Here is a 20,678-nt window from a genome sequence, read left to right on the forward strand (position 1 = left end):
CGTGGGCTTTGGATCAGACTATAATTCTACTGGAAATGTACTGCAAATTGTTCGAGATGATAACACACCTATCTCACCACTAGTAAGGTAAAGGCTGGATAGCAGTCTTTTGGCATTTTATGTTTCACCATTACCCTTTCCTGCCTATGGAATTACTGATAGCCATTAATCCACTAAATAACATACTTCTAGAGCAGCTCTCAAACCTTTTCTTAGCTCATGAGTGTCTTAGATCCTCAAAGGATTTCTGGATGGAGGAAAGGCATTCCCTCAAAATGACAACATTGTGGGAGAGCTTACACTGGGGTTTGCAGTCCTACCTTCACCTTTGCATTACCTCCCACTTCTTACCCTGCCAAGTGCACCAAGGAAGCCAAGGAATAATCTTTGGAAGGGAGAGAGTATTCTCTTTGGTCCCATCAGAACAAAACTGGCCATGTCTCCTTCCCTTTCAGTTTTCTCTGTGGCTCATAACAGTAGAGCAAGAGAGTTATGTGCCTCCTCCCTCAAGCTCAGGCAGCCCTAGGGCTTCTTGGGGTTATTACTTTACACCAAGCACACATCCCTATAAAAATGAAGAGAAATATCTTCACACTCCCTCTTCCAGCCAGCACTCTCAGCTCTAAAGGTACTGCCTATGCCCAGAATGAGCTTTGTTTCTCATCACACAAATCAACTGTAACATCAGTTCTATAATGTCAGTCTCAGATTGAAACAGACAATTAGCACCTTTGAGCATTCTTCTGTAAGAAGGTAGCTTTATATCCATGCAAAGTCATATTTAAGAAAGAATCTGAACTATCCCTCTTCCAGCCTACTTGGAATTTTCCCCCTAACAAAGGATATGGACTATACTATGTAAATGCCAAAGCAGTTACCACTTATACAGAAGCAAGATCTCATAAATCACCTTGACTGAGGTTCATGGGAGCAGAGCCAATCATGAGCCAGTTGCCACCTGGAGGCTGCCCAAGTGTATTAGACACGGTATGGTCTCTTGGCAAGAGCTGGAGGAAAATTCTGACATTGAGAAAGTCACATAATGGATTCTGCGGGTTCTAAAGCACCTGTGACAGTGTCTGGCAAAGAGCTTTGGTGTGACATGTAAGATTCACACAGCGTGTTCCTGGTCCAAGACACAGTCTGTGAAAATGTCTCCCACCATGACTTTTAATGCTCATCAGAGATGGCACTTCTTGCTGATTCCCATTAATAGCACACCTTCTTTACTACTCTGACATCACCTAACACATTTCTGAGCTGGGACAGCAATCCCACTTGGAACCAGCTGCCCTTGTGAGGCTACACACCCTGACAAGAAATTTGTTTGCAGAACATGAACTTAAAACAATGAAGATCAGAAGGCACTGGGCCTGCAAGACCTATGGCAATTGCCAGAACTTCTAGCACAAGAGGTATAGGACTGTGCATTCCAGACATATATTGTTCCCAAGAAGGTGAGGTTTCAGATATGTAAATACATGCAGGGAAATATCTTTGTATAGTTAAAATATATAAAAGACATCATATTCCTATTCTATACCAAAATCCACTGCTCTGCAAGTGACAAAATCAAAAAGAGACACTTCTACCCTTTCCTGGCATAACTAGACCACATGAAACCTAAGCACAAAGAAATGTCTGAAATGAAACTGAAGCTTTTTCTTGTCTGCAGCATTTACATAGTTAACAAGTGTTAGCCTGTCAAAAGCAACTAAGGATTGGAGAGGGTGATATCAGACTTTGTCTAATTTATCATCTTTCACATTAGGTTGTTGTCAAGTTATCCATAGTTAATCAGGAGACAAACCAAGACAATAAACCAACAGCAGGAAACTCAATCCAAGAAGTGTGTTTCTATTCAGCGGTTCTGACACAATGAACAGAAAGATAAAGGAGACGTCAACTTCTGTTTTATTTATGCAGTCATAGAACAACAGAGGATTTAATTTCTCTCTTTTTAGGCTGAAGTTTCCTACTAAATGAAGTGTCCTCTTTCCTTACAAATGCAGTTGGCTCCTATCATTAACAACTCCTCTTGTTGGAGAAACAGATGACGCTGCCTTGCCAGGTCATTCATTAGCAAAAAAGCAAACTCATTATGTACGTTGGCTATCTTCTACAGGCTTTGGATCCCACACAGATGGTGACATAGGACATATAAACAGATTACTACACAGGTACTGTTGTTAAACTTCTAATTTTACAACAGAAGTGTACTTACACTGCCCATTCCAGCTTCTCATTCTTGATTGAATTGTAGAGGGCCTGCAAAGGGAAAGAAATGAGATGGAATTACTGTTTGATCCCTCCTACACATATATTAATATGTTGAGGAAAGATACCCAGCTAGTATCAGCAAGCAAGTGGTCTCTGATCAAGAAAGTCCCATATCTGCTAACAGCAATGTGCAAATCTTCAGCAGAAATTTCACCTAAGAAAAAGATACTGTATAATAATAATAATAATAATAATATGCATGTTTTAAGATTACAGTCATTTTCTCAAGCAAGTTTTTGGGGTTTCTGGCTTGTGCCTTCTTAAGAACAAAGAATCATGGAATAGCTATGGAAGGGACCTTAAAGACCATCTAGTTCCAACACTCTTGCCCAGGGCAGAAACACCTTTCACTAGACTAGGTTGCTCAGAGTCCCATCCAACCTGGCCTTGAGCACTTACAGAGATGAGTATCTACAGCTTCTCTGGGCAACCTGTTCCAGCGCCTCACCATGCTCACAGTAAAGAATTTCTTCCCAACATATAGTCTAAACCTATTCTCTTTCAGTTTGAAGCCATTTCCCCTTGTCCTTCCCTTACATGCACTTGTAAAAACTACTTGTAGGCTGCCTTCAGGGACTGAAAGGCTGCAATTAGGTCATCCTTAAACTTTCTCTTTTCCAGGCTGAACAATCCCAATTCTCTCAACCTGTCTTCATAGGAAATGTGGTCCATTCACCTAATCACCTTGGTGCCCCTGTTCTGGACTCACTCCAGCAGGTCTATGTCCTTCCTGTGCTGGGACCCCAGAGCTGGATGCAGGGTTCCAGATGGGGTCTCACCAGAGCAGAGCAGAGGGGCAGAATCCCCTCCCGCCACTGCTGCCCACACTGCTTTGGATGCAGCCCAGGATACAATCGGCTTTCTGGGCTCTCAGATCATGTCCAGCCTCTCATCCACCAGCATCCTCAAGGCCTTCTGGGCAGGGCTGTTCTCAATCTGTTCATCCGCAGCCTGTGCTGATATCAAAGATTGCTCTGACCCAGGTGCAGCATCTTGAAACTTGGTCTTGTAAAACCTCTCGAGATTCCCATGCACCAGTTTTCTATCTTGTCCAGGTCACTCTAGATGCCAGCCCATCCTTCAGCTGGGTGTCATCTGCAGATTTGCTGAGGGTGCATCTGATCCTTTAATACATGTCTTTAATGAAGACATTAAATAGCACTGTATTGAACCCCTGAAGGACACCACTTGTCACTGATGTCTATCAGGACATTGAGCCATTGACCACTACCTTCTGAATTTGACCATCCAGCCACTTTCTTAACCATCTAACATTCCATGCATAAAATCCATCTCTCTGCAATTTAGAGACAGGCATGTTGTGAGAAACTCTGACAAATGCTTACAGAAGTTCAGATTAGTGACATCTCAACCCTTCTGTTGTCCACTAACAAGGTCACTCCATCATTCAAGGCCACTGGGTTGCTCAGGCAGGACTTGCCCTCGGTGAAGCTGTGCTGGCTGTCTTGAATCACCTCCCTGCTCTCCATATGCCTGAACACAACTTCTAGGAGGATCTGCACCATGATGTTCCCAGGCACATGGTGAGGCTGGGAGGTCCCTCGTTGCCATGGCTCTCCTTTCCACCCTTTTAAAAGATGTGTAGCATGTTTTCCCTCACTCAGTCACCTGGGACTTCACCAATAGATTGGTGAATTCATGACTAGGGTGATTTTACAAATGCCATGGAGAGTAGCTTGACAACTATATCAGCCAATTCCCTCAGAAGTCTGGGATACATCTCACTGGTTCTAATAGACTTAGGTACATTCTAGCTCCTCAGGTGGTCATGAAACTGAACTTTACTTACAGTTTGCAAAAGCTACAGGACAATGGCCTTGAAATTCAAGGTTCAGCCTAATTCCTGACACTCAGTGAGACCCATTGTCAATGACTTCAAAGATTTTACCATATGGGCTAATCTGTGAAAATTTGCCAGAATAGCTATCCAAAGACCCTGAGCCTCACAGACACCTGTATGCTTTCCCAACCACACACCTAAACATAAACATATTCAGTTTCTAAGTACAAAACAGAAAATGAATGTTAAGCAAGTTCTGTACTTAAAGATCACTATACTGGACTGCTGTCCACTAACACTGTTCCTCTTTCAATTCATAGGAAAGGTGCCCAGTAGGTTTGACACCAAAGGCAACAGTTCTGTTTTTGATACAAGCCTGCAAAGAAAAGGGTCTGATACCTGACTGAAGACTGGGTGAGTATCAGACAGCTAGGATGTATTTTTTTTTGAGAGAGAGAAAGTACATATATCAGTTGGATAAGTATGTCTTATTTCAGCCCCCCAGGATCTGATGTATGCAATGGTTAACACCTAGTATTACTACAAGCTAATGGAGTTCTTCAAATAGGTCACTTAAATGAAGTATTTTGCTAAGGAATGTCCCTGATTCTCACACATATAATCTACACTTGTAATTCACCTTATATACATAGCTACATTTACTCCCTCTGGCACATAACTCCTACACAGCCTCAAAATATGTTAACGTGTAGAAGAACTGTTGATGCACATGATAAGCAAAAAGTAGCACATCAAGTATGAACAAGCCTGAAAATCACATACTATAATAGCTATGACATAATGCTCAACAGAAAAGTAACATTTAGATAGCCTTAATGCTGACCCAAACCAAAAATAATTTGGAAGCTGCAGAGTTGAAATTAGTCTTGTGCATATGCCACAGCTGAATTCGCATGAGCCATACCATGAGCGTATCCAACTCTTCATCCTGTTATCCACTGGCTCCTTTCTGAAACTGGAAGTCTTATTTGAAGATCCTTAATATTCAGCTCTGTGGAAATCTGGTTTAACTGAACCATAAACAAGCAGGTCAAACATTATGGTGCAATTCACCTCATGCTGATACTACACAGGCAGCAACTCTTGGTCACAGTGTTCCAAGAAAGTAGGTTTCTCAGAGCACTACAACAGTTATGAACACCAGGAATAATCATGCCTCATCCTATTGACACTGAGCTAGCAAAGAGAGGTCCTCAGCATTAACTGAACTTCACTGTGCCATTCAGAGAAATACGATGCAGTATTTCCAAGCCTGGAGTTTTCACTACTTCTATAGAACCTATCTTCTCTGAAGTTGTACAAGGAGCTCTGAACCAAAGGCAAACAGCCAAAGGTGAATGGATGGGCATTTCTGGCAATTTGTAGGCACTTGTTTAATTTTCAGGTAAAAGCTATCAAGAGATTTTAAGACTACTTTGTAGAAAGAAAGCAAAATAAAGAGTTAATATTTCTCCTGCCAGTTCAGCAGAATTAGACACATCTCCATTTTTGTACACAAACCAATGCTGATATGGTTCCTACAGTCACTGAGCACTTCTTACATGATTTGGCCAAAGCCTCTGCCTTATTCTTTGACTTGTTCTTTTCTTCCTACTAAATTATTCTCTTACATTTTGAGCCATAAAATTACGAAATGAAGACCCTGCATACTTCCCCCAGTTACCTCCCCAGTTTTTCAGTAGTGCTTTTTTTTCCTCATCTAGCTGAATGAGTTTTAGAAACAGCAAAAATCTGCCTTGAGGAAACACATTTGTTGCTCGCTGGTCCAAACGCCTACAAGATTGGGTCAAAACCTCTGAAAATTAACACCTGCCCTGTGCAGGTTTTTATGAGATTTCACTGCTAAGCACGTCTCTAGGGATCACTGCAGTCAAAGAGCAGAACACACAAAAGCAGCAGTCCAGATTTGTGCAGGAATAACAAATGCCCCAGGCTTTTGCCTTTTGGAAAGAGAGCTATGTTTATCCCAACCTTTACTAATGAGCCAGTCATCGTCTTCCTTCTTTAGGGAGTAACAGACATCAACCCAGAGTCATACAACACACATTGGACCAAGGACATGGTGTCCCCCCACAGACCATCAAACAGAGCCTGTCATAAAGTTGCTCGTATTTTCAAAACAGAAAGAAAACTGTAGAGACTATGCACAACCTGGGCAGCTGTATACAGGACATGCTTTTTGTGTCTACCAGACACGTTCACTGAGACCTCAGCAAGCAGACCTCTCTAGAGATGCAAGTATGTGAATTCTCATGCCTGTCACCCAACCTACCTCTCTGGCAGAGACTGCTGAGAGGCTGTGCACTTGCTGCTGGACTCACTAGCCTTTCAGAGATGTTTCACGTCACTTCTCTAACACAATTTATACTTCAACATTTTCCTGGTGTCTATCTGACCTCTCATATGTTCCAGAGAGGCAAAATTTCCTCCTGACATGTTTTGCAATCAAAAGCATACATGTACAGCACAGCACCTGCTCCCTGATTTATTCCATGGCTATTCCCCATGGCCCTGATTGACACAGCAGACCAATTCAATAGACATTTTTCCAGAGTATGACTAAATCAAACAAACGTGGAGACAAGCACTTAAATGCTTCACTAAATTGCAACAAAGCTCATCAGAGGTTATGGCATGGTCATGATTCTCATTGTTCTTAGCTAGCGGCAAGGACAGGTTTTATTAACTCATGTTTTCTCTCTGGAAAATTTAAATAGAGAAAAGAAAATAAAAGCTCTCATCTAAAGCAGTCTTACAGATTGACAACAATCACCACTTCCTACTTGCTAGCCTGGAAAGTGTCTGGCAAATTTGCTATGTAACCTGGAAAATAGGAGGTTGAACCACAGCAGTGAATGATAGAATGAGTATTGCATAGGTGTCATCTTCCAAGCTGGACTGATACCAGTCAGAAAGTGGGAAAGCATTCTATCTCTTTTGTCACCCAAGACTGTTCTAGACAGGATCCAAACCACCAGATACCAGCTACTCAGCAGTGTCTGACTTCAATGCTTTGACTTTTTATCCCAGAACACACACTCCTTACAGCTTACAGCCTTCCCCTTTCTGAAAAGTGTTATTTCTAGGTCCACCACACCTCAGGCCCCACACAGTTTCAAGCTCCTTGGAGAAACAAGTGCAATTCTGAAGTCACAATAAAAGAAATTCACTGCTGCATAAAGCAGAACAGTAGGCAAAATCCTAGGCACCTTCCTTGTTTTAACTCCAATGCTGTTTTCTACAGTTCAAATTTGACCCTTAGAAGACTGCAATGTAAAAAAAAAAGTGAGATTTGTTATGTGTTTGTGGGATTTGTTTGTATTTGTACATAAACTAGGCAAGAAACACTTCACTTTTTAAGTGGAAGGCTGTAACTTTAAAAAACTGCATCATTCCACCCCCATTTACTCTTTGGTAATCAAGCAGGTCCACAAAAACCCCAGATTTTCACAAGCTCTCACTAGTTGGTACTTTTATTCCAACTGGAAAGAAAAGCCAAACTATGGAGAGAATGCTTCTGAAAACTCCTGTTCATTTTACAGAGCTACCAAGGGAAGAAAGGTCATTCACCAGCCTCACCTTCCTCAAAATCTTGTTGCATGCACGAACCACTGAACCCACTTAAACAGGCTGCTCTTGTCACCTGCTGGCTGCCGGTTATGCTGTGAGTCAGCCTCTGCATGCAGCAGCAGTGCACAAAAGAAAGGCACAACCAGGTGTGTACACAGGGACAAAGACATAGCAAATTACCCAGATACTGAGAGTAGTAAATCATCTAAGTTACAAGGGCCTCCAAAGCATGGCCAGCAGGGTGCAAGATACTTGAAGAGATCCCAAAGCACTGTACAAATTCCTCCTCTCAAACAGCAAGCTACTGACTTTCTGTTTGCACTAGCCCATGCAGAAAAGCCTGCCAAGAGGGAAAGGAATACACCACACATTTTTTACACCTGTTCCACACATAGAAGAGGAGCCAGAAACACCTCCTGTGCGCCGGTAAATAGGCAAAACCAAAATTAAGGTCATAGAGACAGCACAGATGACCCAGACTGTCTTTTCCAGTTCTTGTCCCTGTGATCTTTGCTTGCAACCAGTTCCCCCTTGATTTTTGGAGTCATTGTTGGAGGAATGATCATCTGACCCTTGCAGAAGATAGCCTAGGTGGTTTTTGATGACCCCAGGCCAAGGATGCACGTGTAGTGCCAGGCCCTTGTCACACTTCCCTGCTGCCACTGCCAGAAGCAGCCCTGCCTGGATATACTTCTTCTTCACCTTCAGCTGATAAGGGATGGCATGGTTGACTCCAAGCAACAGATACACCTCTGGGCAAAGACATGCTCAGTCTTTTCAGTCACAGCACCTCCCTCAGTCACTCTGCACCTGTCCATAGGCTTTGCCCTTTGGAGCTGAGCAGTCAGACAGGCATCAGCTCCAGTTCCTGCCATATGTGCTTTACTGGAGGGAGAAAAAACAACTGAAGTAGCAGAAGTCTACAAAAATAAAACAGATTACAGGGGCAACAGATACTAGACAACACAGGTGTCTTCATGGAGTCCCAATAGGTGTTGGTGTGCTCATCTTTTGGACCAGGGCATAGCTCTGTATCATTGCCTTCTGCCAGATTTGGATGGAGAGCAACATGTTGCTATATACCACTCGTAGCCTGCTGTTTAGGTGACTACCTGAAGGCTGGCCCTCACTCAGAATATAGATGTATATTACTCCACCACCTGCTATTTTCCACCCTCCCTCAAAACCCAGATTTTGACATTTTCTCCTGTCCTCATGCACAGATCTGTAACACCTGGCAAGGGGAGGATAAGGGTTCTGATCACCGAGTGCCTGTAGCTCATTGCCAGATTCAAAGCCCACACACATTTGATTTCTCATGCATTCTCCCCCTCTCTGATGGGGATGCAGCAAGGATTCCAGAATAGTACCCCAAGAAGCTTGTGCATTAGTGCATGGCATTGCATGTCTGCTGATATTGCTCTCAATTTTAAATTCCACTGGTTTGTACAACAAACGTTCTTCTAACAAGCCAGCATACATTATTCATAGAACAGCACAGAGCTGTTCAGCAGCATATGGAACCGATGAATGTTGTTTTGGTGTAGGAGGAGATAGGGTTGATAGGAATGTTTTAGGGGGAAGGAAAGGAGATCATTTCACCCAGGGAATTTCAAGTGCGTCACCAACAGGAGGAGAACATTTTGAAGAGAAACTCCTCTGTTAAAAATCTGGTTTGTATGGGGAAGGAGGGGGAGGGGGAGAAAGAAAAAAAAGGAGAGAAAGATTGTGCCAGATATAGCATCATAAAAGAGAAAAGGATGGTTAGCTGTGGCTCCTGAGAGCCAAGAAATTAATGCCACACAAGAAATGTGTCCTCTGCCTTGATATACACTTCCTTGAAAAGATTTTTTTCTGTACTTGCTGAAGTGATTCATCAGTGTTATTATAAAGGCAGCATACTAAATTATTACAGAAAAATAGAGTAAACGCTAGAGAAGTACTTGATAGTGGAGCACCTACACAGCCTATTTCAACCTGTTTTACTGGCCCTGTGCATTTGCAGGCAGGACAGGTGCAAGTACTTGGCAATTCAGTCCCTGGCTGCAGAAAAGAAATCTGTCAGAAAAAGAGTCTACTGACAATGCTGGGTCACACGGATGATCCTAAGATCCTTTGACTCACCTTGCATGCAGTCTGGACTTGAGCCTGCCCTCCAGAGAACAATGGTACAGAATTCACAGTATCCTTTTCACAGGTTCTCCTGCTGGTCTAAAGCTGTGGTGCCTGCCTATAATACACACTCAGGATGCATCCCCCGAGTGAAGTCTCTCCACACAGAGGCACTACCTGATGTGTGTCAAAGAGATGAAAGGCACTTGGGCTTCCTGGCTTCTCAGACACTGGCAGCAGGCAGATCTCATCTGCAGGCACCATGTTGGTGCTTTGTTCATACAACTAAAGCATGGGGACACACAATACTCTCTAGTTTACCAAAATAGGCTGAGTCACATAAGTGAAAGGTAAAAGCGGAGTATGTTTCTGAGGCACAAATTATTTAAATCTATCTCCTGCCCAAAGTCAACTGAAGCAGTCACAGAAACAGGTCTTGAGCATTGCAATCACTTTCTATGGGGAGCAGATAAAATACAAGGCAGTCCAGACACAAAGAGGGAGACACACCCACAGAAATATGCAGAGGACAAGTCTACAAACCGAACCTTACTTAAGACTGAGGAGATCTACGTGGCATATGTGTCCAGAAAAGCCCAACCTAGAACTGAAGACATTTCCTGAGAAGTGATGCATGAACATGTATGCACAGTTACACTGACAGAAAGAGCTCCTTTGCTACACTACAAATTAACAACCTCCAGGTTCTTCCACCAACACAACAGTATTGAAGAGCCAAAGTTCAATTATAAATCAGTTCTCTAAAGTATGTCTGGAAAATAAATGGGCAAAATAGATGGGCAGACAAAGATCAGAAGGGGAAACAGAGAGGTGGAAAGAACAGGACTGTCCAAAATCACAAGATCAATCACTTGCAGAGTCGCTTGTCATCAGCCAGGCAGGCACCACTAAAGGGAATGCAGGGATCTTCTCAGCCCTCCATAACACAGCTTTTACACATCTCAGATGCCCGACAGACACAAAAACCTCTGTTTGAAAAAAGGAACACAAACTGAAACAAAGCTGCAGTGTTCTTCCCAGCTTACTGAGATAGGCAGGAAAATAAGTGGGTATCTTTCAAATAACAACCTACAGCACTTAGAAGGAAGAAATGTGAATTACACAGAGGAATGAACACAGAGCTTTCATTACTGCAGTAGTTAACTAATTGTGTCAGACACCATCCCTGGGAGAAAGTCGCTGCCCTGAGGACGCTACACCATGCATACACAGTGGACACAAAGCCTGGGAAGAGGGAAGATGTGGAGATTAAGTAATTCATCCAATGTCAAAAGACTTGAAAATGAAATTTTTACCATATGCAGGAGAGTTTTCATGCACAAATCCTCCCACCAAGTACCGTGCAATTATTACCATGCTTCGGGTAAAAGAGAACAGGGTCCCATAGCACCTGCAAGATGCAGTCTTTACTTTGATATTTGTTGGAGAAGCACATACTGCATCAGCAACAGCCTGAAAATGATGGCCATGCTATTTCTCTGCCCCAACTCAGCAATACACTCTTTCTTAGATATAGTTTATAAGGTGCTGAAAACAGAACCTTGTTAAATCATACCAAAAAAAATACTTATATTAATTTCTGGTTGCAGTACCCTGTGATTTAAGTTACACAGATCAGGCTCTGAAATGCCATACAACCTGTAAGCTAGCAGAGAGTGATCTGCTAGGAACTACTGTGCAGCACTAAGGTCTTTTCACCATAGCAGAGGAGATTTCTCACAAAACGGATGGGAGATTTAGGGAAGGGACACCACAGGAAGATCCATGCATGTGTCCGCTTTGCATGCACGAGTTAAATGCTTGGCTGATGCTTTGAAATATTTCACCCTGATTCAGTACACCTTGTCAAGTGGTTTTATCTTTTAATCCCAAAGTCAGAATCAACTGGCAATAAGAAGGAAATTAGAGGCACATTTTGGTCACTGCATAAAGTTCATCCAACACTTGGAGACAGGGAGCACCTTTGAGAGGGAGACAGCTCTTAAAGCACTTGCCAGGAGTTGCTGAGTGCCTCTCAGTTATTGTGTGGGAGAGAGGGATGAGGAAAAAAAAGATGCTGCATGGAGTCAGAGTTGTTTGCTTAGGAACTGAATAATTGGGCTGGGCTGGGTGAGGAGATGCTGCACACAGTCACTGTAGCAGCTAGGAATAGCCTGTACTATCAACCATTAAAATACACTAATGTATTCCCATAAATGCACAAACAATGGCTTCCTAAAAAATATTTGACAGCAATATTTAATCATGCATTCAAGTGAGACAGTATTTTCACCTAGCACTGACACCTACTAAACCACAGAGCTGTAGATATGGAGTAAAAATTATTTTTCTGCAGAAAACAATTCCCATTAAACAGATAATCCCAAGGACATCAGCTGCCAACTCTGGCACGTTTCCCAAGAGTAGAGCTCCAACTAGCACTGTCACTAGCAAGTTTTTCCTGTTTACTATTGCACCAAGCTCAGTGACAGGGCATTCAACTAAGACCTGATCATTATAACACCAGAGCTCTTTCACCTTCAGGTCTCTCCTGAAATGCAGAGATTTTTTTTCATGACCTGACAGCAATTCTGTGATCACTGCAGATCATCCAGAGCTCTAAAATTCTGTAAAGCATAACCTTTTCACAACACTAACCCCATGCCTAACCAAGCAGACACTGCTAATATTGAGTGATTTACCTTGCTTTCTTTAGTAGAAAATTCAGAGGAGTTGGAGATTTTCATAGATTTTGACCGATGGGACTGCCGCCAGAGAGATTCTTCACGGGAGTATTTCACCGAACCTGTGGCTCTCACCCGGACTTTGCTGGTGCTCTGAACACTGTTAACTCCAATCATTTCCGAAAGTGAGTGTATGGGATGGGAAAGAAGAAAGCTAATGAAACTTCCCAATCCCCTGCAGAGGAACTGGAAAAGGTTACAACTGGAGAGCCCAGGCTCAAGCAATCAGTGTTTGCTTAAAGCACACTAGGCTGTTTTCTCCAGCATCTTCAGGCACAGTGTTTGGAGCCAGCCTGATTGTTCCAGGCATTGCTCACGTCACTGGATGGGAGAAAAAAAAAAAAAAAAAAAAAAAAAAGAAGTGGCTGATAGAAACTCCTCCCCTGCTCTGCTCCACTCCCCTCTCCAGCATCAACTCCCCCTTCATACACACACCAACAGTGAGAGGGAGAGAGGTGGAGAGAAAGATGCTGGAACAAATGCCAGCAGATCAAGCAAGATATTCATTTTCAGTTCACGCGGCCACACTTCCCTGCCTGCAACAACCTGCCATGCTCATTACTGCCTGAAATAACAAAGAACTATGTATAAAGAGTCTTCAATCACCTGCCAGCTACAGGCTTCTGGATGTGAGAAATACTGATGGATTCTCAAAGTACCAGAGAAACGAGTGAAAACCCACAGCACGATGACAAAGTACTGGCAAGCCCCAGAGAGGAAATCAGCAATTTTCCACAACTCTCAGTGTTTGCACTCACTAGCCAGAGTCCTCAGGGTGCCTTCCCAAGGTGCAAGAGAGAGCAAGACCACTTTCACACTCTAAAAGGGGCTTAGGGGAAAAGAGATGACTTTCCCAAGGTGATCAGTGCAAACCAGCAGCAGAGTTGTGAACAAGCAGCTAGGGACTCATCTCCCCACTAGGCAGCCAGGAGAGCTGTAGTCGTACCCCTACACATGTAAACCGTATGTTCCAGTGGCCGACTCCAAAATTATGCAGCTCGCGAGTGGCACCCTGTTTCGCCCTTATGGCAAACCCATACACCCTCTACTGATGGGAGGGCCACTACCACTGCCAGAGGCACCACTCCAACCCACAAGAACCTGGCTCCAGTGGCACGATCTCTGTGCCTGGAGCCACCTGCCTTCGTGCAGGGGACAAGGGGAGGCTGATGCCAAAAGGAGCTGGTACTCTTACGGAGGATGGATGCACTAAATACAGGAAAAGAGAGATGTTTACCTCAATGTTGCAAAAGCACCATCATTTCTGGCTCCTGGAGACCCAGAGTGCAGCAGACTGTGCATTGCCATGGCAACGCGCTCCAATGTGAGAGAGAGAGAGAGAGAGATTGCTGTGCTCTACTCTGCTCAGCAAAGGATTGTGACAGCTGCTGACACATACTGGACAGGGGGAGCAGCTTTGTGTGAGCAGCAAGGCAAAAGTGGACAATGGGGACATTGTCCCAAACCCAGAAAAGGCAAACAGTTTGTGCAGAGGGTGCACAAGGAGCACGAAGACTCTGCAGCAAGGCTAACACCAGGTTCAGCAACCTGCCTCATACCACCATATCACCAGGCAGGGCAAGGACAGCCGCAGTGGTGTTGGGTTGTGGGAGGACACAAGGGCTCTCATCCCACTCACACCAAGACACACAGGGAGCAAGTCTGTGCATGAAGGCAGCAATGAGGTGGTGCTGCTCTGGCATGCTGAGGTGAATATCCCGTGCTGAGATACATCAGGCAGTCAAAAGCTGCATGAAGAGGCTCCAATCTCCATTCACATCTGAGTCGCGTTCCGTGTCTGCCAAGCCATTGAAAGCAGGAGAGTTTGCTTATTCCATGTCATGCGCCCAGCAGCACCCAGGGGTAAATAAGATGCATATGAACTGAGTGGACTTTTCTCCTAGTTACATCTTCTCAGTCTCTTGCAATCAGGAATTTACATCCTTACAGGGCAAATGGCTAGACAGCCATATGATGGTCCTCGGCACATTTCTGCTCATGAAAGATGCTGCTGTCTCCCCAGCATGCAGCAGCCTTTTTGATAGCATTAACCCTTTGCTCATGTTGCCCCCAAGGATGCTACAAGGTGGATATCCTTCCCACAGACTGTGTGGACCCTGCCGAAGGACCGCAGTCAGTGGAACAGGGAACAGCTTACCTAAATATCAATACAAAAACTGTCCCTGGGGTAGGAAACTTCTGATTCCTTACAGATTCTGCCTCCGTCCTGCTTGAGGCACATATATCTTCCCTTCTGGCCAACAAGAAAAATACATTTTCATTTCCACAACAGTCAGATCTAGCAAGCCCATCTCTACCTCATACATTAAGATCAAATCCCAAATGTGCTCCTTTTTTATACAAACCTGTCATTGCTAGAGGATAACTGAAAGGAACCTTCTTCTCTGACAGTAATCATGCTCTGAGTTACTTCTGCCACTTCGCAAAAAAGGTTTTATGTTACTTAACCCAGATGAAATTATCCACTGCTTGTGGGAAAGCTTTTCAAAGAAAATCTCTTCTTAGAGGAAATTTGCACTGCAGTCAAACCACTCCAGATGAGCTAAGCAGCAGGTCCTGACAGGTGCTATGTAAATGGCCACAAATCACTCTCTATCCTAGCAGCCCCCTGCCTAGCAGATTATTCTTGCTCTCGGATTTATAAGGCCAACTCCCCAAGCACCCTCAACACATCTGAAATAATTATACTACCTAAATATCACACACAGACCTAGGCCAGTGTCAATTATAAAGAGCAATTTTATTATTAAACACAAGCTAGACTGAATCAAAGCAATATTTCTCTTCTGTTGCCCACAGCACCATCACTGCTGCCTAATTGCAGCAGTTCATCTAGCATTCTCTGAGATGAAGTTAGCAGATCCTCAGGTAGGACAGGAACCTTACTTCAGAAAGGAACAAGTGTATTGCTGCAGCAGTCCAAAACTCCAAGGATGACAGAATATTCTTTCTTCTTTTTTTCAATAGAGTATTGAATATAAAAACACTTCTCAGCACACACTCTCCCAAAGACAGCCTCCTGAGATCATGCATTTGAAGCCTTAAGTATCTTCAGATTGGGGATTCAGTTTAGATTTCACCAGTGTCCCTGATTTTTACCTGCAAGTGATAATACAATCTTGTACTCCTGACTGAGCCAGTGTTCTGTGTACACACTGATTGTTATTCTGGGGGAAGACCATGCTTCAACACCGAAGACCCACCATTTTAGAAATTAGTATGCACACAGGATTGATTTATGCCTGTAACTGAGCAACAGGGATTTCTGAGTTTCTTTGTTAACATAAATAGGGGGATAGAAGAGACGTTTTTAAAGAGGGGCTGAAATAGCTGTGCAGTATCAGAAAAATTAGAGCTGACTACACCCAGGGGACCCTCCAAGTGTGTTAAGAATTCAGGATCTCCCTTTTCTACAGAGATCAGCAAAGAGGTGGTAGGAAAAGGGCTGAATGTAAATCTTTGTTTAATTCCCTTTGTTTAATAATTTGGTCAATGCAGTGACCGAAAGGACTTTGAAACTATATAGGGACCCTCCCTATCAGTTCCTCTAAAGAACTATAAACCAGCAGGAAAATTTTATACTTTGGGTCAAAATAGATGCAGGAGCAGAAAACCAGAGTCTCTATTCCTTCCATCTCATCCTTTTAAAACCATACAAAAGCTTTTCTCTTGTCACAAGGCACTATGTCAGACCCCATCACCCATAGAGGAAATGGGCAGCTGCTCCAACTTACCCTTTAACAAGCTCTTTCCCATCTGTTCCTCCCACCAGTCAAATTTCTCTGGGAGGCAAAACGTACTCAGTCCTTGCTTGGTCTTCCTAATGTCATTCAGCAAATCAACAACACAAGAAGAAAAACTGCAGACTTCAAAGTAAAATTCAATATTGGCTTTTCAGGTGCAAACCTAAGGACCATATTACTTTTTCTAAGGATCTCCAGTGTAATCAAACAAAGTCACAAGAATCCATTAGCATCATTTAAGCCTGATGTAAATGACAAATACAAGCAACACAAGCTGACAAAATACATAAACACAGGCATATCAATTACTTAAAATATACAAACACATGCATATCAATTACTTAAAATATATCCTCAAAACCCAGTAACATACTTCTGTAGCACAGAAAGGCAGAATTATTTAATGCTGACACTAAATGCTGTTTGTTAAATAAACAACATTAAATCTTTCCTTCGTCCTTCATCTTTCCTTCTTTCCAAAACAGGAAGGAAAGGGAAAGTTAATTCTGATGGATAAGCTACTCTTACATAATGGCTACAGAACTAGAGCTTAAAACTAATCAACACTAAAATTCCTGTAATACTAAGATAACAATTTCTGAGGTTTGCTGACTAGGGGAAGCTGACAATGAAGATTAAATTTAAATGTCTCCTGTGAAGAACAGAAATACTAGAGCAACCACTTCATTTCTACATGCACAAGCAACCAGGTCAATAGAAATCCTAGCAGGGTAACAGCTGGAATGGTGGGAGAATGATGGATGACCGCATAAGGGCAACTGAGCTATCTCTGGTTTATGTTACATGAGAAGAAGGCTTAAAGAGCATCCACAACCAGCAGCTCACGGTCACAGCACAAGTCCTTACAACTGACTTTTTACATCAATAAGCACCTAGAAGTGAACAGAATGACAAAACCACAACGACTGGTGGAAGATCAAATGAATCCTTGTATCACTGTATATCTGGGATCCACACTGCATCTTGTGCCAAAAGAAACCACACCTAAGGTAAGTGCCCTGCTCAGAATGATAGATCACATGTTTAATGAAAACAAGTCATTGGATAATAACAGGGATGCAAAGAAATCATGCACCATGTTATCCTGCACTGCAAGTGAAGAGATGCCTTCAGCCATCTTCATGCTCCATGCAGCAAATTTGAGAGCAGCTGTTTCACAGACTAGTTGTTTTACTTCCTGACAAAGCACTACAGTATCCAAGGGGAAAAGTTCCTCTTCTTGAATTCCTCCTTTAAGGAATTATCATCTGCTGTCAACAGAGCTCACAGAAATTAAGTGAGCCATACAGTAGGCAGACTAACACAGACCACCGAGTTCCTTAAGTTAAAGCTGACAGATGTAGCTACAGAAAACAGCAGCACTTGGAACAAATCCATAAAATAATCAAAACCCTGAAATTCTGCACAGGTGTGACAGAAACCCATAGGAAGTGATTTAAGAAGTGATGCAAAGTCTACAAGCTATCTCAGATCAGCTGCAATCTCTGTCCCTGCAGTGAGCATGTTTAGTGTCAACTAAATTGACATTGTCAATTGTCAACAATTGTCATTGAAATAAGCCACTCACCCCAGAGATCTGCATTAAAAAAAAAAATAAAAAAGAAAAACATTCACCCTCCAAGGCACCTCTCTGACTCAAACAGCAAACACAACATCAACAAAAATTAAAAGAGGAAAAGGAAGCAGAAGACAAAGAAGTGGGGGGGAGAGGAAGTGGGCGAAAGAAGGAAGAGGGCAAAAGGAATGGGGCAAAAAGAAAGGGAGGAGGGACAACAGGGAGAAGTGGGAGAAGAGAGGGAGAGGAAGGAAACTGAGGCCACTCTAAGACCCACACAGGTTTCAAGTGGGTGTCACCTGTGGCTGTATGCATTGCACTATGAAAGGGGGAAAATAGGCATAGCCTTTGACATCCCTTTCCTCCAAAATTCCATCTACCTATGGAGTCATGTTCATCTACCTTTCCCCAAAAGCAGGTGAAATCCTTCCCACCTCTCTTGACACCTTCCAGAACCCATCTGTCAACAAGACAGAAAACTGGTGCCTTGGATCTGCCCCATATTTGTACAAGCATCTTGTGAATACTTAATCATCCAAGAAAGTGTGACCTCAGAAGGAAACTAAATATTCCACTTAACATCACAGAAAAGAAGAAAAAAAAAATGAAAAAACTGAATTTAAGGAGCAGCCTAATACTCTTCTTTGAAAGAAAATCGTCTGACTGGGTCAGAGAGAGAATAGTCCAATGCTATTTGAAAAGTGTGGCAACAAACAGAAGGAAGGAAGACCAAAGATTTATACAGCAATAGTCCTAAAGCTGGTGGAAGGAATATTCTCTCTCCTTCTGCTTTTTTTTTTTTTTTAAATATGGTATAAATTATATTCCTACTCCTCCTTCCCTTGAGATGCAGCACAGAACTTAAATTTCAAGCAGATCAGTGGGTGTAAGATCAAAGAATGTTTTTCAGAATTTGTTTTCTACCTACATGGAGGTGGGAGTAATATGTCATAGGGACTAAAATGTATGTGTGACATTGTATTAGAGAATTCCCAGTCTGAAAAGAGCATAAAATTCCTCTTTTAAAGCGGCATAATTCCTATAGAGTGCATAATTCCTGAAGACTACCAGTTTGTATCCTCCACACTTGACAGATGACATTCATCCTTGGGACCTGATATGAATTTCAGTTACAGTAGAAGATAAGTGACAGTCTTAGCTATCTTACAGGCTAGAGAAGCTAAACATCAAATAATTTCCTTGTCCAATCCACCTGGACAAGACACTACAGACAACTTGCCTCCACTGATGAAAATTAACCCCCCAAATGTTCATTATGAGGCTGGTATTGAGCCACGTAATTGCAGCCAGTAGCAATGGAAATTCTTAGCTGACTCTGCTAGGGTTTCATTCCTTGCTGACACAAAAGCCTGGCAGGCTAGGTGAGATCTTTTGAATAACAATTGGAAAGTAAGGAGGTGAAAGGTTGAAGGAGCAAAAATAATTCAGAGAAATGCAGATTGTCAAAGCAGAACAGGTCCGTCCATCCTGAAATCCAGCCTGCTTCCTAGTAATACAAGGAATCCCTTGTACTACCCCTAGACTATGCAAAGCAATCCTAATTCTTGGATCACCTTCAAAAACTTTTATATTCTAAGCCTTGTTTAAAGTTCTGCTTTCCCTGCTCAGACACACAACTGGTATTAGGCTTTTGCTACTATGAGTTTTTCTTCAACTCAGTATCTGGGTTTATTTGACTTGAGAAAAAATACATAGATTATAGACTTTTTCTTTTTATATGCACTGAGGTAAGTTCCTGAAATGCAAAAAGAAAATATATTTGACTTTCAACAGGTCAGGAAGGTGTCAGGAATCTCTGTAATTCAAGGGACACAAAGCAATAGACACACCATCATAACCTGGTCCAATTCTCAGTTCTGCACAGACATGCTTTAAATGGTTACTGCTCTTGAATAGGACAAATGACAACACCCAAAAAACTCCAGGTTGCGGGAGACAAAGGTTATCATGGCAGGAAGGTTCTCAGCAAGGATGGAGAAGAGTGGAAACAAGCCAGTTGCTCCCTACAGTCATTACAGATCTGTGGCTGCTCTGAGAGTGAAGGGAAAGTATGCTTTCACAAACAACTGTTTAAGACCAGGATTAATGATTTCATCCTGCATTCCCTAACTTTCATACTGCCAGACTGGACTCTGTTGTCTCCTAGCAGCTGAAAGGGGCCTTCCAAAACAGACCTACTTCATACAGATAAGAAATGGCCCAAAATTCTATTTCCAACAAAAGTATTTTTAAAAGAAAAAACTTTATTTTGGGGAAGAAACAAGGAGGCAGAGCTCTGTCTTATTCAATGGAGCAAAGACACTTGGTCCTCTCCCTCCTCTGCCCTCTGCTGCAGGGTGTTAGAGCATTCCATGTGATCCTCCTGGGGCCATTCTTGCATGCTGCTGTCACATGCTCTCATCCCCCCACTTTCATTCCCTCGAAGGTGGGAATTTCTTGCCAAAAAGCCACAAAATGGATGAAGTACAGAGACTGCTGATGAGAGCAATTAGGGTGCACACAGCAGTCCAATTAGTATGAGTTCCTCTCCATAAAGGGGGGCTGAGGCTGTGCAGGGAGAAGTTAGACACCTGATGCTCATTCTCCCCGCTAAATACCTGAAATCATTGGAATGGATGAACTAAGATGCCACTAACTCTCTTTAAATTGAGTGCTTGCATTGGAGGGCTTTCAAAGGGAATTAAAAAAAGAAGGGAAGAGAGAGAGGAGGCAGAAAGACAGTAGCAAAAAAATCCCTTAATTAAAGTGCAGGGAACTGCCAGCAACATGAGATAAACCCTACTTTGCAG

The 20,678-nt window shown here is 42.8% G+C and overlaps 1 protein-coding gene across 7 annotated transcripts in view; it reads right to left on the reverse strand.

The window, feature by feature from the left end:
- PSD3 (pleckstrin and Sec7 domain containing 3) overlaps positions 1 to 20,678 on the reverse strand; it is a 119,122-nt gene that overhangs the window by 35,993 nt on the left and 62,451 nt on the right. For 6 of the 7 annotated variants that reach the window (XM_058865130.1, XM_058865129.1, XM_058865131.1 and 3 more), the window contains one exon: positions 2,225 to 2,268. In XM_058865130.1, coding sequence (XP_058721113.1) covers positions 2,225 to 2,268 — 44 coding nt within the window. Of the gene's footprint in view, positions 1 to 2,224; positions 2,269 to 12,486; positions 12,731 to 20,678 lie in introns of those variants that run through there. The other variant, XM_058865135.1, reaches the window with a different exon arrangement.

Source organism: Poecile atricapillus, chromosome Z (assembly GCF_030490865.1).
Source record: "Poecile atricapillus isolate bPoeAtr1 chromosome Z, bPoeAtr1.hap1, whole genome shotgun sequence".
In the NCBI taxonomy this organism is placed as follows: Eukaryota; Metazoa; Chordata; class Aves; order Passeriformes; family Paridae; genus Poecile; species Poecile atricapillus.